Source organism: Corvus cornix, chromosome 8, assembly GCF_000738735.6.
Source record: "Corvus cornix cornix isolate S_Up_H32 chromosome 8, ASM73873v5, whole genome shotgun sequence".
Classification (NCBI taxonomy): Eukaryota; Metazoa; Chordata; class Aves; order Passeriformes; family Corvidae; genus Corvus; species Corvus cornix.
Genome location: NC_046338.1, coordinates 25,883,583 through 25,909,806, shown reverse-complemented (window position 1 = coordinate 25,909,806; position 26,224 = coordinate 25,883,583). Strand labels below are relative to the sequence as shown.

General features: G+C 52.4%; 1 protein-coding gene across 1 annotated transcript in view; it reads right to left on the bottom strand.

Moving 5' to 3' along the window:
* Nucleotides 1-12,906: 12,906 nt before the first annotated feature.
* Nucleotides 12,907-26,224, bottom strand: part of LMX1A (LIM homeobox transcription factor 1 alpha) — a 43,435-nt gene continuing 30,117 nt past the window's right edge. Inside the window, exons 4-9 of the mRNA XM_039556520.1 lie at nucleotides 20,466-20,698; nucleotides 15,580-15,749; nucleotides 15,350-15,427; nucleotides 15,178-15,247; nucleotides 14,889-15,059; nucleotides 12,907-14,706 (exon numbers count right to left, since the gene is read on the bottom strand). Coding sequence (XP_039412454.1) covers nucleotides 14,546-14,706; nucleotides 14,889-15,059; nucleotides 15,178-15,247; nucleotides 15,350-15,427; nucleotides 15,580-15,749; nucleotides 20,466-20,698 — 883 coding nt within the window. The 3' untranslated portion in view covers nucleotides 12,907-14,545. The remainder of the gene's footprint in view (nucleotides 14,707-14,888; nucleotides 15,060-15,177; nucleotides 15,248-15,349; nucleotides 15,428-15,579; nucleotides 15,750-20,465; nucleotides 20,699-26,224) is intronic.

Below are 26,224 nucleotides of genomic sequence, written 5' to 3'. Positions count from 1 at the left end.
TGAAACAATCCCGGAGGAATCCACAAGGTTGTGTCTTTTTTTTTCAAGCTCCGATTCCCCTCAGCACGTTGTCATCATCTTCCCCAGGAGCAGAGTTGCTCCCAAGAAACCAGATCCCCTCAGGCACAAAGCACCTACTGTGCTTGCCCCGATGCTATCGGGAGGGGCTGGCTGGGTGCACGCGGTCAGGCAGAGCCTAAGCTCGGGTGGCCCGGGGCTCTGGGATGAAACAAGACTCTTCCTCCTCCCCCAGCACGCCACAGCTTTGAGGCCATCATGGGGAGGATTGAAAATGCAGCATCTCCTTTGCTTATTCATATTTCATGGGGAAACTCTGGCCTTGGCTGGCACAACTCTCCACCAGGCGCTTTTGTCAATCCCTTCACGAAAACCAACACTGCCACAAAAATTTGTTAGCTCCTCACGAGCTCCTGGCTGGAGGTGTGCTGGTCATATCAACAGCAGATTTTTATTTTGAGGGAAGGAAAAAGTAAGCAAGTCAGGGAAACAGCTGTTAAACTTCAGGAATAATCAATTAGGAGGCAATTTCATAATTTTGAATAAGCTTACTTGTAATTAAAAGCTTTTTGAAGGAAGTGATTACGCTCTAATTGATGGGAACTGTAAAGCCCAGGAAAGAGGCAGAGCAATGGTTTGTACAACCATTTCTGGGGTATGGAATGGGCTGCAGGTCCCACCACTGCTGCCCAGCACATTGCAGTGCTTTTGAGGATGGCACCTGCCTTCGGGCTTCTTCATGGCTCTAGCTCCGTGCCAAAGACTCACTGATATTTTTCTCTGAATTCATTGCCCCTTCCCCATCTCACACTCCCAGGTAGTCCAGCCTGACATAGGAAAGCTACTGGTCAAACACCATGCTGGTCTCCTTCCCTGCCACTCTTTGCAGATGGCTGGCCAGGCTCAGCCAGCTAGTGCTGACAGTTGGCCCTATTTCTCATAGCTTAAATCTGAGGATCCAAACAGGCTTTCAGATGGTTCATGGTGCCTCTGCTTAGGCCTCCTGGTCAGCCATGGTGGGACTACTCCTTTTGTCTTAAGGGGAAGTAACCACTTCATCGTCCCCAACCACCCTCCTCCCAGCTCACATCCTCTTTTTTAGCTCTGCCACATTTGTTACTGTCCTGTAACCACTGTGTCCTGCTTAAGCTTCCCATCCTGTCTCCAGCTCTGACACCCCAGCCTTTCTTGAAGAGCTTCCTGAAAAAGCAGTTTTTGCCCCATGGGATTAGGCTTCATGTGCCCCAGCCCCCAGGCCTTCTGCTGGGATGTCACTGCTCCTTCCTCACCCCTCCGCCTACTCCAGGAGGAGACAGAGCAGCCAACAGTCAGTTATAGCTTCTGGCAGGCTCCAGCTAATCCTTTTGGAAGAGTTTCACCAGTCTTCTCTCCCCAAACTCCTCAGGGGCTCTCTGGTTACTTCCCAAATACCTCCACGCACTCGACTGCAGAGCCAAACCCTCCAAGCCTGGGACACCAGTGTGAGGTTGTCAGGACAACATAACCAGCCACCCAAGGCACAGGTGTTACGCTGCATCTCCATTTCCATGATCTCATGCTGTATTTTCCAGGCAGTGCCTGCCTCTTTGAGCAACATTGCTCACTGTTTCCCCTCTCCTCCTTGCTCTCTCATGCACAGCCTCGGGGCTCTTCGTGCTTGCATATTATTTTGAGCTTGTGTTGAGCACAGACTTGTTTCCTCGCAGATGCTCTTGGGAATGTGCAGAAAAGCCTAAGGCTTCATGGATACCTCCCTTAACAGCCCCTCCCCTCCCAGGCAGATACTATTGCATCTGTACCACAAGGAACAGAGGTGAGAGAGCCAGAGCTGCTGGGGGCCAGCCAGTTTCAGAGCACTGAGCTGACATGCCAAAGCTCAGCTCTCCAGAGCACCAGTCTTGTCTGGGCTCTAAGAGTCCTAAATAAGATTGGTTAGGAACAATTGGCTGGGGCTCTTCACCCCACTCGAAGCCACCAAATTGACAGGACAGTAGGGCAGTGACTGCTGGGCATCAGCTCCCCATCCCTGTGCCACAGGGCCTGCCTGCCTCCTGCCATGGATTCACCCTGCCCTGAGACCATGATCCAACCCACCAGGCATCCCTCTGAATGGGCCTCCTGTTCTCAGGGTCATCAGAGGAGAAATCTGATCTCTCCTCTGAAGCAACAGCTCCGAGGGCCTGAGGCGGTGGGAATCTCCTGTTCTTCACCGAAAGTGCTGCCAGTATTTGATCACTTGGAGTGTTTTGACATGGTTTGCAGTTGGATATGCTCATCCTCAGCCTGTGAACTTAGACGTGTCAATCAGGCAAGCACATGTCAGCCTCCACATCAGTGTCTAGGAGGTCTACAGCTGACAAGATAACCTTTTCATGATCAACACAGTTGCCACTTAGAGGAATGGAGACAAGAATTTGGTCTGATCTCCAACAAGATAAGAAGCTGTTATTCACCTTTTTACACCTGAGGAGCTTCTAACCCTTTTCTTGCCTTTCCATTGCAGGTCTTCACCATTTTATAAAGACGTTTCTTGTTCCTTTTTAAAATAAATTTTCCATGCAGATGACGAGCAGTGGAAGAAAATACTTAGCAAATGCAGGTCACAGCTTTGTATAGCTGGTGTTACCTGGGATCTTGCTCACAGACCCACCATAAAGCCAAGATACTGGTCCTCAGTGGTTTGAGCCCTATCATGTGTCACAAGACAAGCGTTTTCTAATGGTGGGTGACATTTAGTGCCCAGAAGAGCGTCAATTTAGGTATCAAACATCTGGCAAATTATTTCACTCTGGAAAGGTGACAGGAACAACCAAACTTCGGCATTTTCCCAGAAAAAAAGAAACTAACCCAGAATTTGTCACCTTTCATGTCCAGTTCCAGGAAAGGACCCTGCCTTGGGTTCCTTGGGATTTGGGCCCTCTCCACCTCCTGTGTGCAGAGAGATGACCCATGGATATGGGCACGTGAGAAACTCTCCTGCAGGTTCTTCTCCCCGGGACATGCCCACATCACACCAGAAAGCAGCCCCCAAACTCCCAGTGCAGCAAGGGGCTGCGGAGGTGGCTGTGACCTGAGCTTCCCGCATGGGTGTCCCCACTACACCAGGATCTTTGCTTGGTTTAGGTGTTCCTCCCACCCACGCCCAGCTGGCAGGAGCCAGCACAGCTCCACTGACTGCAGTTACATGCTGAGCCAGGCCACTCAGAGCAAGGCAAGGCGAGGCTCCAGCCCTTCATCTGGAGGTGGTTTTCCTAGATAGCAAGGTCACATCCTTCCAGGAAGGTTGCTTGCTCCAGTTCCTATGTCTGTGCACTACAAGTCTCCAACAAATACCTAAAAATACCACGAAGATTCAAATACCCAGCTGCAAACCCAGCCAGCATTGGCCAATGCCATTTTGATTTTCACTCCAGGCTGCATCTGCCACAAGCTCCTGAGCTGTCCATTCACAAAGAGCAAGTTAATTAACATAATATTACTCAGAGCTGGCTGCCTATCAGTATCATCTAATCAGTGTCCTCAACTGACAAGTAATCTCTGACTTGATCTCTCCTTGGCCACCAAGCAGTGCCTGAACAGAAGCAGCTTTGTTTGGAGTCACTAGAGACACAAAGGTCAGCTCCCAACCTGTTCCTGGCATTGTCCGTGCCTTGGGGAGCAAGGTAGAACCTGTTTTCATGTCAGACCTTGTTCTTTTCTTCCTGGCTTTGACAAGAAGGTATCATTTGTCCTAGGGAGCCACTCCCCAGCTGAGAGTGGGCTCAGACATGGAGCACAGTATGGCAAAGCAGCCCCATGAAAGGACATCCCAGGGGACAAACCAAGGGACATCTGACAACCCACCCAGCCTGACAACAGTCATCTGCCATGCAGTGACTCCATCACCTGCAGAAGATAAGGCCCAGCCAGTTTTGCTTTGGCAGGATCCATCCACACCCTGAAATAAGGAACAAGAGGATATGAAATCCAGATGACAGGAGGACCCACATCTGCTACTCCATGGCAAGATTGCAAACTGGGCTCATGTTCGGCCTGTGTCAAGAACAGGGCCAACTGGCAGAAGAACAGGTTTAAAACCATGAATTCTCCTGATTTTGCTAGACAAAAATCTGCCCTCATCCACAATCCTGATCCTTTCCCAAAATTACATACTCAATATAATAATTTTATAAATATACAAACATTTGTCTCAAGAAACTGTTATTACAGGGTGTCATTACATTTTTGCAAGATTTTAAAAGTAGGCAGCCAGTCTGTATGACATGGCGGTTTTAATTTGGGGGAAGCACTTTAGCAAGTGTAAATTGGCAGTTGGTATGATGGAAAGCCAGACTGATTCACCTGAGCATTTTTCAAATAGGAGATAGCTGTGGGTGGGGAAGACAAACCTTTTATCTTTAAAACATTAATAACAAACCCCCACAAATTTAAACATGATGTTTTAAGAAGTATCCAAGTGAGAGGACTTTTTGAGGCAATTTTAATAACCATTATGAGAAACATCTATTTTTACATCCAAGCCTGGTGTTAACCCAGCCATTGCCTTGAGCTGATCCTACAAATCATGCTGGTTTCATGGACCACAGCAGCTCCTCCACACCACCTATAATCCACCTCTCCCAGATCTGCCCTCTTTTCCACATAGCACCAGCCAAGTATTTCTCCAAGACCACCAAGCCCAGTGTTAGAGAAACCTCAAGGCATAATTTCCCCAACCTGTCCACCAGGAGACAAGTCCAACCCTTTTCCCTGCTGCCATCTTAAAACAGAGCTAAACCCCAAACCAACCCAGGAAATACAGGCTGCTCTTAGGCTGCTCTTTATTTTACAACTTGGACAATAAAAATGACAAGTTTTCTTCTTACAGTCACACCGTTTTTGAATTTTTCTTTTTTCAGGTTGGACTCAGAAAACATTTTCTAGCACAGGAGCTCCAGAGCAGTGACTGATGATGGGCAGGAAGCAGAACACTTTGTTTTGAACATCTCAGAAAATGAGCTGTGGATCCTGATTTGGTGGCATATTTGTGGAACCTCTCTATGTCTGGGAGCTGTGATGACAACAATTCCTTTTGGAAAACACCCACCCATACCTTTCTGGCAGTTCTAACATGGAGTTGCTCATGGTCCTGTAATGGAGGGCTGGGGTTCATGAAGTACTAGTCCCCCTGAGAGCCTGGTGAAGACCCCCAGCAAGCCCCTTTCTGCCACCCTGGGTGAGAGCCAGAGACAGGTGTCTCACCTTCTAGATGCACCAATCTCTGTCTGTTGGCCACAGAGGACACTCCAAGGGGCAGTTTAATCTCAGACCACAGAATATGGTGAGCCACTGGTACAGATTGCCCAGAGAAGCTGCGGATGCCCCATCCCTGGAAGTGTCGAGGCCAGGTTGGATGGGGCCTGGAGCAACTTGTGATAGTGGAAGGTGTCCCTGTGTCTTGGTTTGAAAGACAGGTGTCTGCCAAGGAAGGCAGGAGTCTCCCTTGAAGTGAAAAAAAAATGCAACCCCCGTCCCTCCAAATTATTATAATTTTGAAATTAAGGGGCTTTCAGGCAAAGATATGAGGAACAGGAATAACAGTTCTTTACTATTATATATCTATATGTGTATAACCAGTCAAACAAACAACAATAACTATGGCAGTAACAACAGACAATCACAAACCCAGCCCCAGTCTTCTCGGCTGCCAGGCCCTTTCCCCTTGGGTGCAGTTCCGCTTGCAGCCGGCGGGGGGCGCTGGCGGCTCCCGGTGAGCAGGGCAAGGTGCGATGGTTCCCCCGCGGCTGCAGGGGGCGCTCCGGAAGCGAGCTCGGGAGCACGCGGCACCGGGTTGCCCTGGGATCCCGGGGAGGGATGGGACAAAGGCTTCACAAACCCCTGGGCAGCTGATCCCGGTGTCTGGCCGGACCCTCGGAACAGCAGGCTGGAATGGCAGGGACGAGCACAAATCCCGGGTGGCAGACGAGAGGTATTGAACTCAGGAGCTGCGGTGGGAACCCCGGAGGTCTCGGCAGGCAGGGAGTGCGGGGCTACAGAGTAGCGAAGGCTCGAAACAACAGCAGGAGCAGGGCGGCTGCAGCCTGGCTCCCAGCGGGGCAGGGGAAGGCGGGCTTGGGAATCCCAGGGTTTCTCTGGTAGAAGGAAGGCAGCTGAAAAACAGCAGCCTGCAGTGCCGACAAATTCCTTCCAGCCTCTCTCTCCATCCAAAACACTGAGAACTAACAGCCCACAAGCCCAGGTGACAAAGAGTAGCTTTTGGACCCCTCTCTCAGTGGCCAGGTCTTTTGTTTCTCCCAAGCACCCTGCAATTTGTCGCCCCAGCAACATATATGGGAAAAATTCCTTGAGAGAAAAAAGGGAACAGAAGGGGAAATCCCAAAACCCCAACATTATCTACCCCGAATTTTTCCCATACTAACATGTTACATGAAACTTAACCCTTTTAACCATATGAATACATGCATCACCTGAATTATATACATATATACATGCTGGTATTGATACAAGTACAGAGTCATGGGTAGTTCACCCTAAAACAAGGTCCTCTTGAGGTAAGCATCGGGTCTCTCCATCCTTCTGCATCATCCACCAGGTGCAACCTGGTCCCTGAGCGAAGACAACCCCACGGATGGGTCTGTCTTCACTCGAGGCAGAATTAACCCAAACAGTTTTTCCAAACATACCTCTCATGTGCACCACTTGAACCTTATCCCCGTCAGTTGTTTGTAGGGGTTCGGATTGGGCAGGGCCTGCTCGGCTGGTGGAGCCTCAGGTGTTAACTAACCAGGTGGCTCTTGCTAAATGCACCTCCCAGTTTTTGAAAGTCCCCCCGCCCAGTTCCTTCAAGGTGGTTTTAAGCAGTCCATTACACCGCTCAACCTTCCCAGCTGCTGGTGCATGGTAAGGGATGTGGTACACCCACTCAATGCCATGTTCTCTAGCCCAGGTGTTTATAAGGCCGTTCTTGAATGAGTCCCATTGTCAGACTTGATTCTCTCAGGGGTACCATGCCTCCAAAGGACTTGCTTTTCCAGGCCCAGGATGGTGTTCCGGGCAGTAGCATGAGGCACAGGATAGGTCTCCAGCCATCCTGTGGTGGCTTCTACCATTGTGAGCACATAGCGCTTGCCTTGGCGGGTTTGAGGCAGTGTGATGTAATCAATCTGCCAGGCCTCCCCATGCTTGTATTTGGACCATCGCCCACCATACCACAGGGGCTTCACCCGCTTGGCCTGCTTGATCGCAGCGCATGTTTCACAATCATGGATAACCTGGGAGATACTGTCCATGGTTAGATCCACCCCTCGATCTCGTGCCCACTTATAGGTGGCATCTCTGCCCTGATGGCCTGAGGCATCATGGGCCCATCAAGTTAAGAACAGCTCTCCTTTATGTTGCCAATCCAAGTCTATCTGGGACACCTCTATTTTCGCAGCCTGATCTACCTGTTTGTTGTTACGATGTTCTTCATTAGCCCAGCTCTTGGGGACGTGAGCATCTACACGACGGACCTTCACGGATAGCTTCTCTACCCGAGTGGCAATGCCTTTCCACTCCTCAGCAGCCCAGATTAGTTTTCCTCTATGATGCCAGTTGGCCTACTTCCACCTTTCCAGCCAACCCCACAGAGCATTGGCTACCATCCATGAATCAGTGTAGAGGTAGAGCTTTGGCCACTTCTCTCTTTCAGCTATGTCCAGAGCTAATTGGACAGCTTTGAGTTCAGCAAATTGGCTCGATCCACCTTCTCCTTCAGTAGCCTGTGCAACGTGTCGTGTGGGGCTCCATACAGCGGCTTTCCATTTCCGGCTAGCGCCTACAATTCGGCAGGAACCATCAGTGAAGAGGGCGTATTGTCTTTCACTCTCTGGTAGCTCGTTATATGGTGGGGCTTCTTCGGCACATGTCACCTGCTCCTCTTCTTCTTCAGAAGATAACCCAAAAGTCTCACCTTCTGGCCAGTTTGTAATTATTTCCAAGATCCCAGGGCGACTTGGGTTTCCAATTCGGGCGCGCTGCATGATGAGGGCGATCCATTTGCTCCAAGTAGCGTCGGTGGTGTGATGCATGGAAGGAACCTTTCCTTTGAACATCCACCCCAGCACCGGTAGTTGGGATGCCAGGAGGGAGTTGTGCCTCTGTGCCGATTACTTCTGGAGCAGCTTGGACCTCCTTCATAAGCTGCCAAGGATTTTCTTTCTTGTGCAGAGTGTAGTTGGCTTTGGACCCTCTATAGCTTCGGCTCCAGAATCCCAGTGGTCGGCCCCAAGTCTCACCAGGCACCTTCTGCCAGAGGCTCCAGGACAGACCATTGTTCCCGGCTGCAGAGTAGAGCACGTTCTTCACCTCTGGTCCTGACTGGGCCCAGGGCTACTGCGTGAGTGATTTCCTGCTTGATCTGGGTGAATGCTTGCTGCTGTTCAGGGCCCCAGTGGAAATATTCTTCTTTCGGGTAACCAGGTAGAGAGGACTCACGATCTGGCTGTACTCGGGAATGTGCATTCTCCAGAAACCTATGGTGCCTAGGAAAGCTTGTGTCTCCTTCTTGTTGGTCGGTGGAGACATTGCTGTGATCTTATTGATGACCTCAGTGGGAATCTGACATCGTCCATCTTGCCACTTTACTTCCAGGAACTGGATCTCTCGGGCAGGTCCCTTGACTTTGCTCTTCTTGATGGCAAAACCAGCTTCTAGGACAATCTAAATGATTTTCTCTCCTTTCTCAAATACCTCCAATGCTGTGTTCCCCCACACAATGATGTCATCAATGTACTGCAGATGTTCTGGGGCCTCACCCTCTTCCAGTGCAGCCTGGATCAGTCCATGGCAGATGGTGGGACTGTGCTTCCACCCCTGGGGCAGTCGGTTCCAGGTGTACTGCACGCCCCTCCAGGTAAAGGCAAACTGAGGCCTGCACTCCGCTGCCAGAGGAATGGAGAAAAATGCATTGGCAATGTCAATAGTGGCGTACCACTTCGCTGCTTTGGACTCCAGCTCCTACTGGAGCTCCAACATGTCTGGCACGGCAGCGCTCAACAGTGGAGTCACTTCATTCAGGGCACGGTAGTCCACAGTCAATCTCCATTCCCTGTCAGACTTGCGCACAGGCCAGATGGGGCTGTTGAAGGGTGAGTGGGTCTTGCTGACCACCCCTTGGGTCTCCAGCTCACGGATCATCTTGTGGATGGGGATCACAGCATCTCAATTTGTCCGATACTGCCGGCGGTGCACTGTCGAGGTGGCAATTGGCACTCGTTGCTCTTCCACTTTCAGGAGCCCAACTGCAGAAGGATTCTCTGATAGTCCAGGCAGGGTGCTCAATTGCCTAATGCCCTCTGCCTCCACAGCAGCAATCCCAAACGCCCACCTGAGTCATTCTGGGTCTTTGTAATAGCCATTCCGGAGGAAGTCTATGCCCAGAATACACAGGGCCTCTGCCACTCCTTCCCAGTCAGGCTCACCTCAGCTTCCAAAAGGATCAACTGCTGTGATCCCCCGGTCACCCCAGCGATGGATACAGGTTCTGCCCCCACATGTCCCGATGGCATTAAAGTACACTGTGCCCCAGTATCAACCAATGCATCATATTTTTGTGGCTCTGATGTGCCAGACCATCGGATCCACACCGTCCAAAAAACCCGGTTCTCCCGTGCCTCTTCCTGGCTAGAGGCAGGGCCCCTCTAGCCCTGGTTATCATTCTTTCCCTGGGTGTACATGCTCGAGGTTCCTTCGAGGGGATCCGACATATCATCCTCCCTTCTGTAATGCCTGGCAGCTCGGTCACGGGAGGCTGAGGCTACCTTCACCTTAGCAGAACCCCCCCGGTTAGTGCCTCCCTCCTTGAGTTCACGCACCCGCGCTGCCAGGACTGAGGTGGGTTTCCCATCCCACCTTCTCATGTCTTCCCCATGCTCACACAGGAAAAACCACAGCTCAGCTCGTGGGATATACCCTCTCTCTCTAGCCAGGGGACGTCAGGCTCTGACTTGGGGGCCTGTGACTTGCACTGGTGCCACACTGATCTTCCTCAACTCCTCCCTCATCCCCCTAATCTCCTCTTTAAATTCCTCTTTGAGGTCCTTAACCACAGCAGAGACATGAGCTTTCAGTGGGCCATTGACCATACTGTCATAATTCCTGAGCCTGCTGCGACAGAGCCTACTGTTTCTCAGTTATCCTCGGCATTAATTGTTGCAATGAAGGAGGTGTATTGCTGTGGCCCTAGCTTTGCCAGGTTCCACATCATCTATCCTGTGCACTTGACCTTGTCGAGGTCATTATCATGTTGCCCATCCCTCCCAAAGAGTACCTCTAATACTTCCACCTCTCTTAGCTGCTGGATCCCTTCCTCGAGTGTCTTCCACTGCATTCTATGATGGTACTCCTGCATTCTGTCTGTGTGAACGAACCTTTCTCTCACACTCCTTAAGAGCCGCTCCCAGAGAGAAAGGGGCCCTGGCTCCCTCACAAATATCTGGTCCACACCTGGGTCCTGGGCCAATGATCCCAGATACCTTGCCTCACCACTATCCAGTTGCACACCTGTGCCCATAAGGTCCCAAACCTGAAGCAGCCAGGTTGTATAAGGCTTGCGCCCCCGTTGCACAATGTCTTTTCGCATATTATGGAGACTGTCTTACAACAGGGACTCAGTGATGATTTCAGGTTCTGACTCCCCTGCTGGTTGTGAGGGCCCTGGTTGCCCATCATCATTAACTGGGCGCACTGATTTGGTCTTATACTTCCTCCTTTGCACAGGGGCGACCGCTGTTGGCTGTGATTGTCCTTGTGGTTCAGCTGAAACCTGGACGGTTGTAACATTCATGGGTTCCGCTGCTGCACCATCAGACTCTCCCCCTTTGGGGCAGGGAGAAGGCTTCCCACTAGCTGGGGAGGTGTATTCCCTCAGCACCTGGCACATCTCACGCATCTCCTTCATCAGTGCCCCCACTAAATCTGGGTGGTTCGTTTCTGAGGTGGGCTGTTGGGCAGTATCAGGCTCTGGGGCAGGGTCAGGCTGTGGGGCAGGATCTCTAGTCTCCGGGGCTGTGTCAGGCTCTGGGACCGGATCTCTAGTCTCTGGGGCTGTGTCAGGTTCTGGGGCAGGATCAGGCTCTGGGATAGGATCTCTAGTCTCTGGGGCCGGTGTCTGGGTAGTTATCCAAGTCAATCTCAACTTATCCCTGGATGCTAAATAGAGTAGGCCTACCAGCACCAGTTGGTTAGTACTCAGAGGGAATCTAAACCCTTCGAAAGTTGGTGGGGTGGGCCCAAAGAACTGGTTGAGGTGTTGGGAGAAAACTTCCCCCGGTGTCATTTCCTCACAGAAGGTACCATTTTTAACATAACCCCAAAAACATGCGCTCAGTGTGTGATAACCTTTTATCCATGTGCCCACATTCCGGAGGAATTTAAAAGCCCATGAATTCCTCACCTTCTTGACCCATAGTGCAAACTGGATAACAGCAATGGTAGCCTTAGTCAGAGGTTTAGGTAAGGAGCTGCAAAGGGGAAGAATATAGCCACGACCACCTGCCACCTGAACCAGGGTAAACTAGACCACATAGTGCTGCCTAACAAGGTTCCTATATCCAGCACACAAAATTAAGTTATCCAGGAACTGTTATTCCTTTTTCACCCCTTTCTCTTGATGCCCTCAGGCCCCACAGTGGGCGCCAAGATCTGTCTTGGTTTGAAAGACAGGTGTCTGCCAAGGAAGGCAGGAGTCTCCCTTGAAGTGAAAAAAAAAATGCAACCCCCGTCCCTCCAAATTATTATAATTTTGAAATTAAGGGGCTTTCAGGCAAAGATATGAGGAACAGGAATAACAGTTCTTTACTATTATATATCTATATGTGTATAACAAGGCAAACAAACAACAACAACTATGGCAGTAACAGCAAACAATCACAAACTCAGTCCCAGTCTTCTCGGCTGCCAGGCCCTTTCCCCTTGGGTGCAGTTCCGCTTGCAGCCGGCAGGGGCGCTGGCGGCTCCCGGTGAGCAGGGCAGGTGCGATGGTTCCCCCGCGGCTGCAGGGGGCGCTCCGGAGCGAGCTCGGGAGCGCGCGGCACCGGTGCCCTGGGATCCCGGGGAGGGATGGGACAAAGGCTTCACAAACCCCTGGGCAGCTGATCCCGGTGTCTGGCCGGACCCTCGGGAACAGCAGGCTGGAATGGCAGGGACGAGCACAAATCCCAGGTGGCAGACGAGAAGTATCGAACTCAGGAGCTGCGGCGGGAACCCCGGAGGTCTCGGCAGGCAGGGAGTGCGGGGCTACAGAGTAGCGAAGGCTCGAAACAACAGCAGGAGCAGGGCGGCTGCAGCCTGGCTCCTAGCGGGGCAGGGAAAGGCGGGCTTGGGAATCCCAGGGTTTCTCTGGTAGAAGGAAGGCAGCTGAAAAAGCAGAAGCCTGCTGTGCTGACGAATTCCTTCCAGCCTCTCTCTCCATCCAAAACACTGAGAACTAACAGCCCACAAGCCCAGGTGACAAAGAGTAGCTTTTGGACCCCTCCCTCAGTGGCCAGGTCTTTTGTTTCTCCCAAGCACCCTGCAATTTGTCGCCCCAGCAACATATATGGGAAAAATTCCTTGAGAGAAAAAAGGGAACAGAAGGGGAACTCCCAAAACCCCAACACCCTTCCCCATGACAAGGGTCTGGAACTGGATGCTCTTTAAAATCCCTTCCAACCCACACCATGAAGGGGTCTATGATTCTGTGAATTCTGTGAATTCTATGAATTCTATGATTCTGTGAATATTTGATATCAAAAACCCAATGAGCAGAAACTTCCCCCGTGCTCTCGCTACATCCTACCCAAGACCTCACTGCTTTTGGAGATGACTCAAACCCTTCCCTCTCCCAGTCAAAGAGGACACAACCACACAAGAAAAGACCAGGCTTTTTTTTTTTTCTTTAACAGAGATTCTTTTGTCATTTTAATTTCATCTCGGTATGTGATTTCTGACAGTGTGTCAGCATCTCCTGCTGGGTCAGCCATCTCCAGACCCTGCTACATTCAGTGTCAGACCGGATGGTGGTGACGAGCCAGTGTTTTGAGCCTCACAGTCACTTGCACGTCTTTACAGGTTGTCGCTTACATCGTTTGTGAACAGCAGCACAAAAGGACACAACGCATGAAAACGAGTGTAGGGATGAGGTGAGGGCCAAGCTGAAGGCCTGACCCCAAGGAGAACTTTCCCCAGGTTCCCACAGGTCTGGCAGGGATGAAGCCAAGCACAGGGTGGGAAAGGCAGGGCTGTCTCTCCTTTCTGCTTCCCCCAAGGGCTGGTGGCTTGGGCTGCAGCATTTCCCAGTGCCAGGACAGCAGCTCACACCGGCCTAGCACCCAGATTTGAGGGTATGGGATGGGGTCGCTGGTGGAGGCAGGCTGGGCCCTGATGGGGAAGGAAAAGGTGATGTGGAGAAGCATGGCTGAGCCCTGATGGACTGGGATGTCCACCAGCTCCAGCAGCATGTCCACCCTACACTGACCTCCTGGACACTTCCAGCAGTGGGGACGGGGCCTGGTCACCATGCTGCCCCCATCAGTCTGCTGGCAAAAAGCAGGTTTCTGGACCCAGCTCTGCTTTGTGTTTCAACTGCACCTTGAAACCAGTGGGGCAACCTGAGAACACCAAGAATAACCAACCCCAAAACCTAAATCTATCGCCTGAAATGAACTGATGCTGCTTCCCTGCCACTGGGCTTTTGCAACCTAAACATAACGTTTATAAAAAGTAAATTATTTCCTCTTATAACTTAAGTGCATTGAGTATTTCCTTAAATATGGTTCACACTGAAAATAAAGTTACTTTTGCTGTACAGTAAATTTTTGATAGAAATAAACTTTGTTGATACAATCTGGCAGGTGTGGCTGTGCAGTGCAACACTCCCAGCCACACGGCTCTGCACACACACACGTGCGTGCCCACACAACACACACATCCACACACACAGCCCTGTCCTCGGGGACAGGGACAATGTCAGGGGTTTCTAGCTTTCTATATTCGCATGGGAACATCTATCTTCAAAGTCCCTATGTTTATGCAGCAAGTGCTCAAACTGGTTGAGGGAACAGAGGGGAAAAAACAAACCCTGCAGCAACGTTTCCCCTCGTGTTTCCCCAAAGCGCTGTCAGCTTTTCAAATTTCAAAGCCCGGCTGATGCTGCAGGCTTTCCCCATGAAAATCAGCAGTTTGCTCTTTCTAAAGGTGGGATACAGCACTAGGATGCTCCTACGGGAGAATCCCCCTCCCCCTGCTGAAATGAGGAATTTGTGTCCCCGTTTGAAATTTGAAAATTCACCAGCCAGCTGCAAAAACCACTCCTGTCCCTAATCCTAGGCTCCTAAGAGAAACACGAAACTATGCAACCCATAACTTAACTCGCTCCTTGGGAATCCCAAGCTACAACATATTTGACGGCATCCCAGCAGTGTTGCTCCCCTCCCTCCCAGCCCCGGGAGCTCTTCAGCCCCTCCTGGGGCAGCGCAGCAGCCGCCCCGTGCCGGGGACCATGCTGCGCTCAGGAGGTGAAGTAGGAGTTCTGCATGGAGTACAGGTGGTCGATGGGGTTTCCCACTCGTGCCTGGAGTGGCCCAGTGTCCGCCGTGCCAAGGAAGCAGTCCCCCAGGTTGCTCAGTGAGGTATCGTCGCTGTCCAGGTCGTGGAAGAGGGGCTCGGCACCTTGGGAAGCAGGGAAGGGACAGAAGGGGTTCAGCGCCTGCTTTCTCCTCCAGCACCTCGACAGTGACTGGTACCCCCAGCTTTTGTAGCATAAGGTATTTAGGGGTGAGGGGACCCCCCCCCCCCCCAACCCAGCATGTCTTTGAAGGAGAGAAGGCAAGAGACCAACCCCAGAGCCCTACCGTAGGGGTGCATGTGGTCTCCGGGCATCTGGGGCGGGGTGAGCCCTTGCCGGAAAGGGTCAGAGCCGTAGACACTTTGCTCCATGCCCAGCAGCTGCTGGGGCGGGGGCAGGGTGGTGTAGGGGTTCAGCATCCCCTCCAGCCCTGTGCCGCCGCCGCCGTTTGTCTGGGCTGCAAGATAAGATCAAGTCATCAGCGCAGTCAGACTGCTGCTTTTTGGGTGGCCGAGCTCCACTGGGAAGCCTGGAGAGGGCTGGGAAATAGGGAAACCCCAATTGTGAGGGGGTACCTGAGCTCAAGCGCTGTGTGTTTTGCTGGTCCTGCTGCTGCTGCTGCTGCCTCCTGGCGAGCTTCTTCATCTGGGAGAGAAGCAAGGGAAGAAACGGAATGAAATCATCCCCTGTCCAAAGCCAGGAGGGAGGGAGCCCCAGCAATGGATGCTGGCACCCCTTGTAACCCACCTTTGCTCGCTGGTTCTGGAACCAGACCTGCACCACACGGACACTCAGCCCTGTCTCTGCTGCCAGTGTCTCCCGCACCTGGGAGAGAAGAGTGACAGTGGTGTCCCAGCCCATTCAGCTTTTCAGGGGGACTTTAGGAAGGGTCAGATCAGCCAGGGCAAGTCCTTGCCCAGCACCCAGGACATCCCCAAGGGCTGGAGGCAGCTGGGCACAGGCCCTTCTCCCCATACCTTCCTGCAGGGCTTGGAGGAGACCTCAAACGATGCCTTGAATGCCCTCCGCTGCTGCGTGGTCAGGATGGTCCGCGGCCGCTTGGGCCGTTTGTGATCCTTCCCATCCTCAGTGCCCTTCCCTGAGGCCTGGCCCAGTTTGCAGATGCTGTCCTCATCATCACTTTTGCCTAAGGAGGGAAAATAAGCAGGTCCTTTACAGACAACAAGCCACACACACCATTTCCATGTTCAAATAATCTGGGAAATTTAAAACAAGCTGGTGTTGGTGGGGATCTTGTTGTGAGTTATGTGTGAGAAGCTGAGGTTTGGGGCTGGCTGCCCCATGGCAGCTCAGAGAGTGGGGAGAGCTACTGTCACTTGAAGTCTCTGACTGCTCAGCCAGCAGATGTGCTTTTGGGTTCTTCTTTTCCCCAAATCTGAGCAGCTGCAATGTGAAACCCTGGGACAGCTGATTTTCCTTCCATCAGACCAAAATCTCTGCTTGTTCCACAGGAATTTCCAGCCAGGCCACAGCTGGGGACACATCTGGGCAGACACAAAGGTCACATCCACGTGAGGCAACAGCAATCATCAAGGACCACTGTGCCCCTGGGGCTGCTCCCCAGCCCAGTGGGAGATAGAGACTGGGTCCCTCTGCCCAGACAGCCCAGGCTGGGGGAGATCAGGGTGATGGCTGAGCAGGGATGCTCAGAGAGGGCAACGTTAGCCAAGAACCCCTCACAAACCCCTCCTGATCTGCTCTACCACAGAGGACAACTCCCTTCAGAGCACAGACTTTTAATCACACATAATAAGGGGCACCTTTCTGCCTGTGTTTTCTTCTTTCTGTGGAGTTTTAAATGTCCCTGGACAGAAATCCAGGGTCTGTCAGCCTTCACCCCTCAGGTACTCACTGTGATGTGCTGCTCCACTGCATTCCCAGGCAGCAGGGTGTATCTCCCTGCTGCCCTCCGCCACTCAGGGCATGCAGCCTTTGGGCAGGAACTGCTCCAGGAAAGTGGACAATGCCTCTTCCCAGCTCTCCTCATGTACTGCATCTCCACTGTGCTGATGACCTCGCTTGCTCAGCCCGTGTGGAAGGGCTGTGATGCAGGTTTGACAGCACATGTCCTTCCCTCTCACTGGCTATAAATCACATGCAGCCTTTTCCAGAAATTTCCTGCACTGTTCATCTGGGAATCGATAATGGAGCTGAGGTGCTGGTTTGATACGGATGCAAGATGCAAGGCTGTGCAAGATGCAAGTCCATCCCAGGGCTGCTGTGGCTCGGGGAGATGGGGATGCACCAAGGAGTGAGCCTGGCTCAGAGTAATTCATGATGAAAACGGGCCAGGTCAAACCCCATGGCAAGAGCTAACACGGATCATACACACCAGAAAAGTTTCAATCCAATGGGAGCCCAGGTGGGAACGGGGAAAGACAGGAGCAGATCTCCAGGGTGAGGGGAGGCAAAGATCCCAGGGGAGCAGCAAGAATGCTCTCAGGCACCAGTTACCTCCTCCCTCTACACTACGGGGCTCTCTCCTGGGTTCCAGTCAATACAGACACCTTCCCTGTGAGTGGGCTGGGAGGGATGGGACAGGGAGAGCTCTTCATGCTGGCAGTCCCCAAACAGCTAGGAGCTGGGTCTGGCCCCCAGGAATCAGAGCCTTGCTGCTGCTCGAGCTCCCTGTTCACTCACAACACGACCACAACATGCCCACACCAACAGGAAAGACAAACTGCTGTTTCCTTGCATGCCCAGCCCGAGGGATGTCTCTCTGCTGTAGGTGTGAGAGCCCCAGCAAGGTGTGAGAGGCCCAGGCTGTGGAGTCTCTGATGGCTGATGGGGCTGAACAGTGGCTGCTGCCTCCTTCTCAGTGCCAGCTCAGGCAAGGTCTCGGCCAAGCTTCTGGCTTTCCTGAAATCTGGAGGAGTTTAATTTTGATGGAAAGGTGGAGATTTTTACATATCGTCAGAGAAGGAATGTCGACTGGTGCCTGAACCTGTTTGCACCCCAGCATGAGGTGCGCCCCACTCCCCTCCAGTCCAGGAAGGGCAGAGCCCAGCATGGCAGAGCCACAGGCTCATGGGCTCCATCAAGTCTGTGATGCTCAAAACCCACTCCAAGGGGGAAAACCCGCTCAGAGCAGCCTCTCCAAGCCCTCCCCCTTCCAACACCTGCTCCCCAAATCCCTCCCAGTGTCAAAGGGAAAGAAGGAAAAGTGAAGCCGGATTTGGCGGGGTATTACTTTTAATTAACTCTCCCTTTCAAGCCTTTCCCCACTGAGGAGGGGGGAGAAATTAATGAGTGTCTGGGGCTGCCCCTGACGTCACCTGGGAAGGGGCCGAGGCGATGGATATTGTGCAGCGTGCCCTCGGTCCGACCTGCCGAGCCCACATCCCGCCGCCGGGGCCAGGACATTCCTCGCTCAGGAGGATTTAGGGAGAGGAGAAACGTTAGGACGCTTTTAATTGGAAAGCAGGGTCCTCTTTCAGAGGGGCTTGTTTACTTAGGCTGGGCGGCGGAGGCTCAGGGGAGGCAGTAATTGAAGCGAGGGTTTGGGAGATTACAGACAACATATGGCTCGCTTTTTATCTGCGCTTTCTCATAAAGTGGCCCTTGGTGTGCGGCAGCCAGGGGGAGGGAGGGAGGGTGGGGGGCTTCAAAGTAGCCAGGGGGGGACAGGGAAGAGGCTGGACAAGCTCATCACATGCTGCTGGTGAAGGGCATCTGGGAGTGGTGCCAGAGAGGGGACACCACTCTGCATCTCCTGGCATGGCAACAGGGTCTGGGAGCAATGCAGCAGGAGGGGAGAAGCCACCACACACTGAGCAGCCATGGGGAATGTGTACCTGGGCTGGCCCCACTGTGTCATTGTCCCCAGAGCCATGCAGCTTCCCGAGACAAACTGTTGGTAGCCACCAAAAGCAGACAGGGATGGTGGTGGGGCCCAACTATGGGGTCTGTGGGGAGACGGGAAGGGCCAGGACCCCCCAGTCAGATGCTGCCAGGCCATGTCAGGACCTTTGGGTTAGGTTTCCGATCAGCCAAGGGGTTGCCTTGCCCTTTTGACTCCCACACTGGCCCCTCACATCCCTCAGGTCTCAGCTGGAGTTTCCACCAAAATAAGTCTTTTCCCCAGAGGTTTTTGCTAAGCTGAAGCTCTTGGTTTGGCCGGAGCCACTGGCAGTGGGGCTGGACCACAGGCTGATGAGTCGCTGGGGAAGAAAAGCTCCCCAACCTTTCCCCAACTGCCCTTTTCCCCCACTAGAAACAAACCCAAACCATTGTGGTCAATTTGCTTTCTCCTCTGCATGACATCTCCTCATTGGTTCCTATTTTAACTGAAAGAGTTTGTACATCCCGGAGGAAAAAATAGCAAATCTTCAATCAGTTAAGGACTTTCCCAGGGCTAAGGCAAGAGCCAGCGCCAGTGTGCTGGATCCTCCTGCACTCCTGCCTCTCCAGCTCCTCCAGTGCTGGGCCATCACTCACCAGCTCCCCCCAGCCACCTCCTCCCATGGCCTCACTCTATTTTTTAAACATCACCACCATTATTTAGAGGGAGGACTTTTTCTCCTGAGCGAGCAGGGTTGCAGAGCTCACACAGAACCCACACAGGCGGGGCTACAGGACAGACGGGCTCTCGCTGCAGAGGAGCACAGTATTAAAGAGAAATACAGGCTTTGGCCAGTTTTTGCTCTGTATCTATGAAAACCATCCCCATCCCTTCTCCCAGCTACAGCATTCCAGTGCCAGACAGCACCAAGCTTTGTTGTGTCCATGCTTCACACCTTAACAACACACTCCTAATCTTGATTTCTACTCTTTTTAAATCCAGTGCTTTGCTCCAGCAGGGAAAAGACAGCCCCACTTGGCCTGCCCACAGTTACTGGAAGCCCTTTCCAGAGCAGAGAATTTCAAAGGTAAATCCTTTCCCTCCACAAAGCAGACTTTTCCCCAATTAGGGATTTTAAGGGGAACTGAGAGACCCAGGCAGGGGCTTGCCAGCCTGGTGAGGAGCAGGGCTCTGCGGGGATGGTGTTATCACGAGGATTTCGGCTAGGAGATCATCAGATCATTTCCACCCTCCCAGTCCCCAGTGCTGGGCTTTCTTACTAAATTTGTCTTCCTGGGATTTAATTTGCATTGACTGCAGATACATATTTTAATGCTGCTCTGATGCTCTGGGCAGCCTAACCCTGCTGCGACACCCTGGCTGGAGGAGGATGCCAGCCCCCCTGCCCACTTTCAGCCACAGTGCCACCTCTTCAGCCTTCTTGGCTCTGCAGTGCCCCCACAGTGCCCCATGCTGGGTCATCAGGCTGGTTCTGGCCATCAACTGCCTCAGAAGCTGCTGGGGACACAAGGTTTGCAGGCTCCCTGCTGCCAGCTCATGTTTCAGCTCTGTGCCTCAGTTTCCCCTTTTTATTAAATGGGGTGACTACAACAGAAGCAGCTCATTTCTTGTTCTCATCCTTTCCAGAGTCCCAGGCAGGGACAGTGAGGCACAGGGGAGGAACAAAGGTTTAGCCCAAGGTAGTCACCGGCCAGCTCTCCCTCCCACAGCTGGGGAAGCTGCACACCTCTTGGGATAGGGTGCTGGTGCTCTGCACAGGCCAGGAGCACAAACCCTTACAGAAATGAGCCTTATGAGATGGGATGGTCCGCAGAGCATCCTGCAGCCCTGATGAGCTCACTCACTGATGAGCTCACTGCTCAAACCCTTACCACTGAGGTGGGACAGACTGGCTGGAGGATCCAATGGTGCTTACGGAGCTTATCCCCTCAGACCAAAGGGCAGAAGTTCAGGGCAGTGAGCCCAAACCTCACCTCCAGACCCCCAGGGGCCTCAGAGTGGGACCAGCCAGGGAGACGCCGGGCGCGGGCGGCCCCTTACCAGAATCCGACAGAGCCGGGCTCACCAAGCTCAGCAGCTCCCGCTCCTTCTCGTAGTCGCCCTTACAGAGGAGCTGCCCCTCCTTCAGCACAAACTCGTCACCCTTCTGCAGGCGCCGCTCACAGACGCAGCAGCAGAAGCAGTGCAGGTGGTAGACGCTCTTCTGGGCACGCATCACCAGCTCGCTGGGCGTGATGGCCTCCAGGCACCCCGCGCATTTCACCGCGAACAGCCTGTGGGACAAGCAAGAGGACAGCCTGCTGTGACATCCTGCAGGTTGTGAGACAAGGGATGGTGTACCCATGGCGGGGTGATGGGCACTGACACAGCATCACTGTGTCACCCTCTTGGTGTGTGGGTTGCATTGGGGGGCTGAGCACAACGGTGCTGGCACCCCACAGTGACAGGGGATGTGCTCTCAGTGCTTCACACTCATCTGGTGCCAATGGGGGAACACTGCCTTTGGGTCAACTTTAGCAGTTTTGGTGCTTACCAGGTGCTTACCATGAATGTGGTCAAGTGATGAAGACCTCAACATCCAGATGCTCCAGGTGAAAAAAGAAAGGTACCAAACCCAACAGCCCAGGTACCACCAACACAAGACACCACCACATCCACATGAGTTTTATCAAGCCAACCCCGCATGTCACCTCCCTCCAGCTCATGCCTAGACCCAAGAAGATGCTGGAGACAGCAATCGGGTCAGGGAGCTCATCCGTGCCTCTCCACAAGCACCTGCAGAAAGCATTCCCACTCTCACTCACCTGCAAACCACCTCATCCCTCTGTCCCCATTCCCACTTGCAAACACATCAGGAATGTCTAATATATCACAAAAATCTCCAAGACAGCAAATTTGGGGTTAAGGCCAGTGCCAGACTGAAGACTTGACATGTCAAAAGGGAAAGGAAAAGCTCAGGTTCTTCCTTGACATTGACGTGACAGTGTTTGAGGCATCCCTAATGAAACCGTTCCCAGGCTTCAACACACTGGCTTTAGACTTAAAAGCCAATAATAACAACAGCAATAACACTTCAGGTTGAAACAGAACTTTTCTTTCTCCAGCTTTCAATGTCCTTACTGAGAATGATCAATGATTTACAGCTGGGGAAACTGCGGTGAGAAGAGCAGAGGTGGCAGCATCAGTGCTGGTTTGAGAGGACTTGGAGGCACCTGGAATTAACCTTAGGCTAGAAATTTTCAGTAAATGGGATGACCAACAGAAGTATTTGAAGGTATCAAACCAGAACCTCTTTGCCACACCCAGATATCTGAGTTCTTGGCTTGGTTATCATAGAATAAAACCCACTGTTTACCCAGTCTTGTCCAAAATATCTGTGGGAACTGGACATTATTATTCCCCTGTCTTGGTGACCTTGGCCCAGAAAGGGAAGTCAAAAGTCAGCACACATCCTGCAGAGGTTATCTCCGAGCACTGCCTGAGTCCCAGCCTGGGGATGCCCCGGGGACCTGCACAGGCAGTGCTGCATTCAATCTTCCACTGGCCCCAGAGAGCTCCCACCTCCATGGTTCCATCCCACATGTCATCCCTGAGGGATGCTGGGGGCTGTGGGGCTTGGGAGGGGACAGGCAGCCCTGCAGCCACCAGCAGGCTTTCAATCCCATCTCTTTTTTTGGCTGTTACAAAAAACCCACATAGGAAATGTGCTGAATCAGCGCCATTCTGCCAAGAAGAGGACCAGATGTATGCAAAACCCTCGTGGGAAAACCATCAGAAAATGGGGATCATTTAAAAAAGTGCCTGCTCCCTCCCAGGTTTTCCCCAAACAGTGTTGGCAAGCATGAGGGTCTGGTGCAGCACGCTCCCCGTGGCAGCCAAATCCTGGGAAGGCTCAGCAAAAGGTGGCATTCCCAAAGAAGTAGGAAAGGGGCATTATAAAGCTTTTACAAAACATGATCATCGCCACAGAAAGTGGAAAATCATTGAATAAAAGGTAGAGGTTAGGGAGTTTATAATTCCACATATTGCCATTAGTAGCTTTTTTTTTTCTACATTCAGCTTTATTTCCCAAGTTTACATACAACTGCCTGTATCTAAGATCTATGTATTTCCAACACCCCTATGACTGCCCTGGCAAGAGAGGGATGTGTATTCCCTTGAAAGCAACCCTTCTGAAGAGTCATTTTTTTCTTGTTCCAGCTCAAACACACACTGACTTGCGTTAATATTTCTGTAGTCACTTCATCTTTAATTATGTCTCTTTTATGTCAAAGTGGAGGCGATTTGTATTCATCTGGCAACATATTCTCATCCTGTTTAAATGATGTTTAAGCCTTACCTGTTGGGATTACCAACTGCTCTCAGTAATAAAATACTGACAAGGTATTACATTACTGCCATCTAATCTCCATGAATAAATGTGCCCAAAATTTGTTTCCAGGGCACTTATTAGAGAGCCACAAACCTTTGCCAACCAGGCACAGTAGCACCAACCCAGCAGTGGATGTTTCCAAGCCCAAAGTGTGTTGCACAGCAGGAAGGTGTGAGATTTAGGTAAATGGCTGCCTGATATCAGACACTTAAATTCCTAGGTGCTGAATAAAGGACTTTACTTTCAAAGCAGCTCCCACTGAGGGATGCTGGTCAGTCCAGGTGTCCTTCTCTGCCCAGTGCAGGCCTCCCCCATCCCTGGGCAATGTGAGCTGCAGAGAAATCCCCATAAAACCTCTTCCACAGTATGAAACCATAAAGAGCTCCTTATAAACACACAATAAACGGAGACCTCAGGCACTAAAAGGTCACAGGCAGAAAAAACACAGTCTCCCACAGGTAGTAATGGAGAGGGAGTAAAGGGTCTTGCTGGTGTCCCAGCTCCCTTGAGACCCAGACTGTACCAGATACTCTACAGGCACTGGGGAATAACAGCTTGCATGGATAACCCCTCATACAGATACCCCATGCATGGATAGCCCCACACATGGATAACCCCATGCATGGATGCATCCCTTTGGGAATAATCCCACATAGGCATAGATAACCTAGGTGGAACTCCCCTGGTCAGCCTGAGATGGGGCTGAAGGAGAATTTTCTTCCAGCACCAGATTTAACAATTAATTTACCATCTTAGCCTGAGTGAGACACACCAGCCTGGATCCAGAGAGGTTTTCTCCATCTCTGGGACCTTCAGCTCCATGCCCAGCTCTCTCCTGCTGCAAGCAGGCCACAGAGCAAATGCCATCTTTTCTCCCCTCTCTTTGTGCCTCCCTGCTCCCATGGAGGGGACTCGGAGATTACATTTCCCTACAGGAGACTGCCCAGAGGAGAAGAAGGATGGGCTCTGGGACTTCAACTTTAAACCAAGGACAAATTACCACCCCCTAAACTGCAACGGGAGCAACCTTCACTTATGCCATCCTAGGGATACTTCAGTTCTCAGTAGGGTTTTTTCCCTTCCATAACCTTTGGTTCCAAAGCTGCCTGACTGGCAGCACTGGGTTTGTTTAGCCAGGTGGGAAGCTGGCCAGGGCACCAGACAGGGAGTCCTGCTCAGCACTGGGATGCTTGGTGGAGAACCAGGCTGCCACCAGCAGCTCAGTAAACACCTAACTGGAGCATTGACAGTGACTCTTTGTAAATGAAACCAATCCACTCAACTTAGGAGGAATTGGAACAAAAAAACAGTGATGTGAGCAATTTTTATCACAACACATAGCTTTTTGTGTCTGATTGTACAAATATTCCTTTTCTTGTATTGATTAATATGCCTCTTTGTTTTTGGAAGTTTTTGAAGTTTTGAAGTTTGAATTGACAATCTGCAGTTTTTACGCAGAAAGGGGCCTGGAGGTGGCTTTCAAGGAAACCTTGAAGCAAAGTATTCGGGCATTTCCAAAAGCGCAACATTTCGGGTGGCATTGGGCATATTCCCCAAGATGAAGTCCCACTTCTCCACACCATTCCTCCTTCCCAAGAAAGCACCCCAGACCTCTCCTCGGGTTTTCCCATCAATGCAGCATCACTGAAACCTAGAAATGCTGACACACGGCCAAAGCCACCTCTGGGGTGCTGCATGCCGTGTCCCTTCCCAGTGGACGGGGTGCAGCCTGGGCAGCCCCGGTTTCCCACCGGAGCCACCACCCCCTCTTTCTGCCTTTCTTTGGAGGTGACAGGCTGAAAGGGGCCGTGATTGACAGGCGCTTCCCGGCTGCTGTCTGTCTGCGTGCGCCGCATACAAACACGGCCCCGCGGAGCCTCCTGGGGCAGGGGCGGCGGGGCAGGGACACCGATATTAAATTGTGACGGACAAATCTCAATCGCCGCGAGGAGCTTTGGTTCGGGCGGCGGGGAAGGTGAGGCAGCTCTGCTGGGAGGGCGGATGCTTCCCTCCCTGCCTGTGCCAGCCTGCACCAGGGATGTGGTGAGAGGGGCAGGGGCAGCCCCTGAGTGCCCCCACACTGGCACTGGTCCCTAGGAAGCAGCTGCCCTGCCAGGGCTGCCCGGAGCAGACACATCCACAGGGATGCTGGGTTGTCCAATACACCTGTGCAGAGACCTGACCAACTCATCCCATGCTCTCATCGTGGCCCAGTTGGAGCCTGAGCAGATCCTGACCAACCCGTCAGGAGGTGCAGGGAGCTCCAGCCTGGCACTCACAGCCATCTCCAAATGACGAATCCCACCAGGGCCATGACCCTGGCATGGGGATGAGCCAGTGGCCACGCATGGCACAAGGGGCACGGGAGGAGGCTGGCAGTGAGCGCCGGCAATGAGCCACAGGGAGTGAGGACACTGGATTGAGTTGTCTTGGCACTTGGTCATCTTCTCAGTCACTGTCACTCGCTGCAAGGGGGTACGTCAGCACTGGGTCCTCGAGAGGCTGGCAGTGGAAAAATGCCAGTTGCTGTCAACCCGGCACCCACGGCTTGGGAATGAGCCACTGCCCTGCTGCTGCCAGGCTCATGTCACCCTGTCCCCACTCCAGCTCTCGTGGAGCCAAAGGATGAGGCAGAGGGCATGGACCATAGCCAAGCAGGAAGGGGGATGAATGCACCCTGGTGACAGTGAGGGCATCCCCCAGCTGCAGCCATGGGGCACCACATGGAACCCTGGCCCTGGCAGAAGAGGTGCTGAGATCATGGGAGCAACTTGGAAAGAGTTGAGTCCATCTCAGTGGTATGGAGAGCAGGCTGGCACATCCTGGGGATGGGAAGCACAACTCAGAGCACAACTCAGCACCAATGATCCTGGGCACCTCCAAACCCACATTGTGTCTCCAGGCTCCCAAGCTGATGGAGGAAAACACCCACAGCCACCCTCACTTCCCTCCCTGTGCACCCCAAACTCCCAGAGAGCTCTCCAGTGGGACAGAGGAGGGATGTTTTCCCCGGGGCTCTTCTCCTGACCCTTCCCCGTCTCCCGGCTCCCTCCCCCCTGAGGCGGACAAGTGTTCGCTTTACTGCCTGGCAACGGGGCTGGGGCTAAGCTTGCTAAAATATGAGTGTTTTTTGGCTGGAGTACCAGAAGGCTGCAGTCCTACAGAGAGAAAAAAATTGAGCACTCCATGCCATGGCTCCAGAAAGGGGGAGAATTAGGTTTCACACCGAGCAGGCTGGACCATGGCATTCTTTAGTTAATGCTTAACAAACGCCCAAACAAAAGCGGCCAACTTCGCTGCATGTTTGTAAAATGTACTCTCAGCAGATTCAGGTTTATTGGAGAATTCATTCGCTTTGCAGAAGTGGCGTTTTCCTTTTTTTTTCCTCCTTTATTTTCCCTTCTCCTCCCTCCCCCCCAGCTGAAGC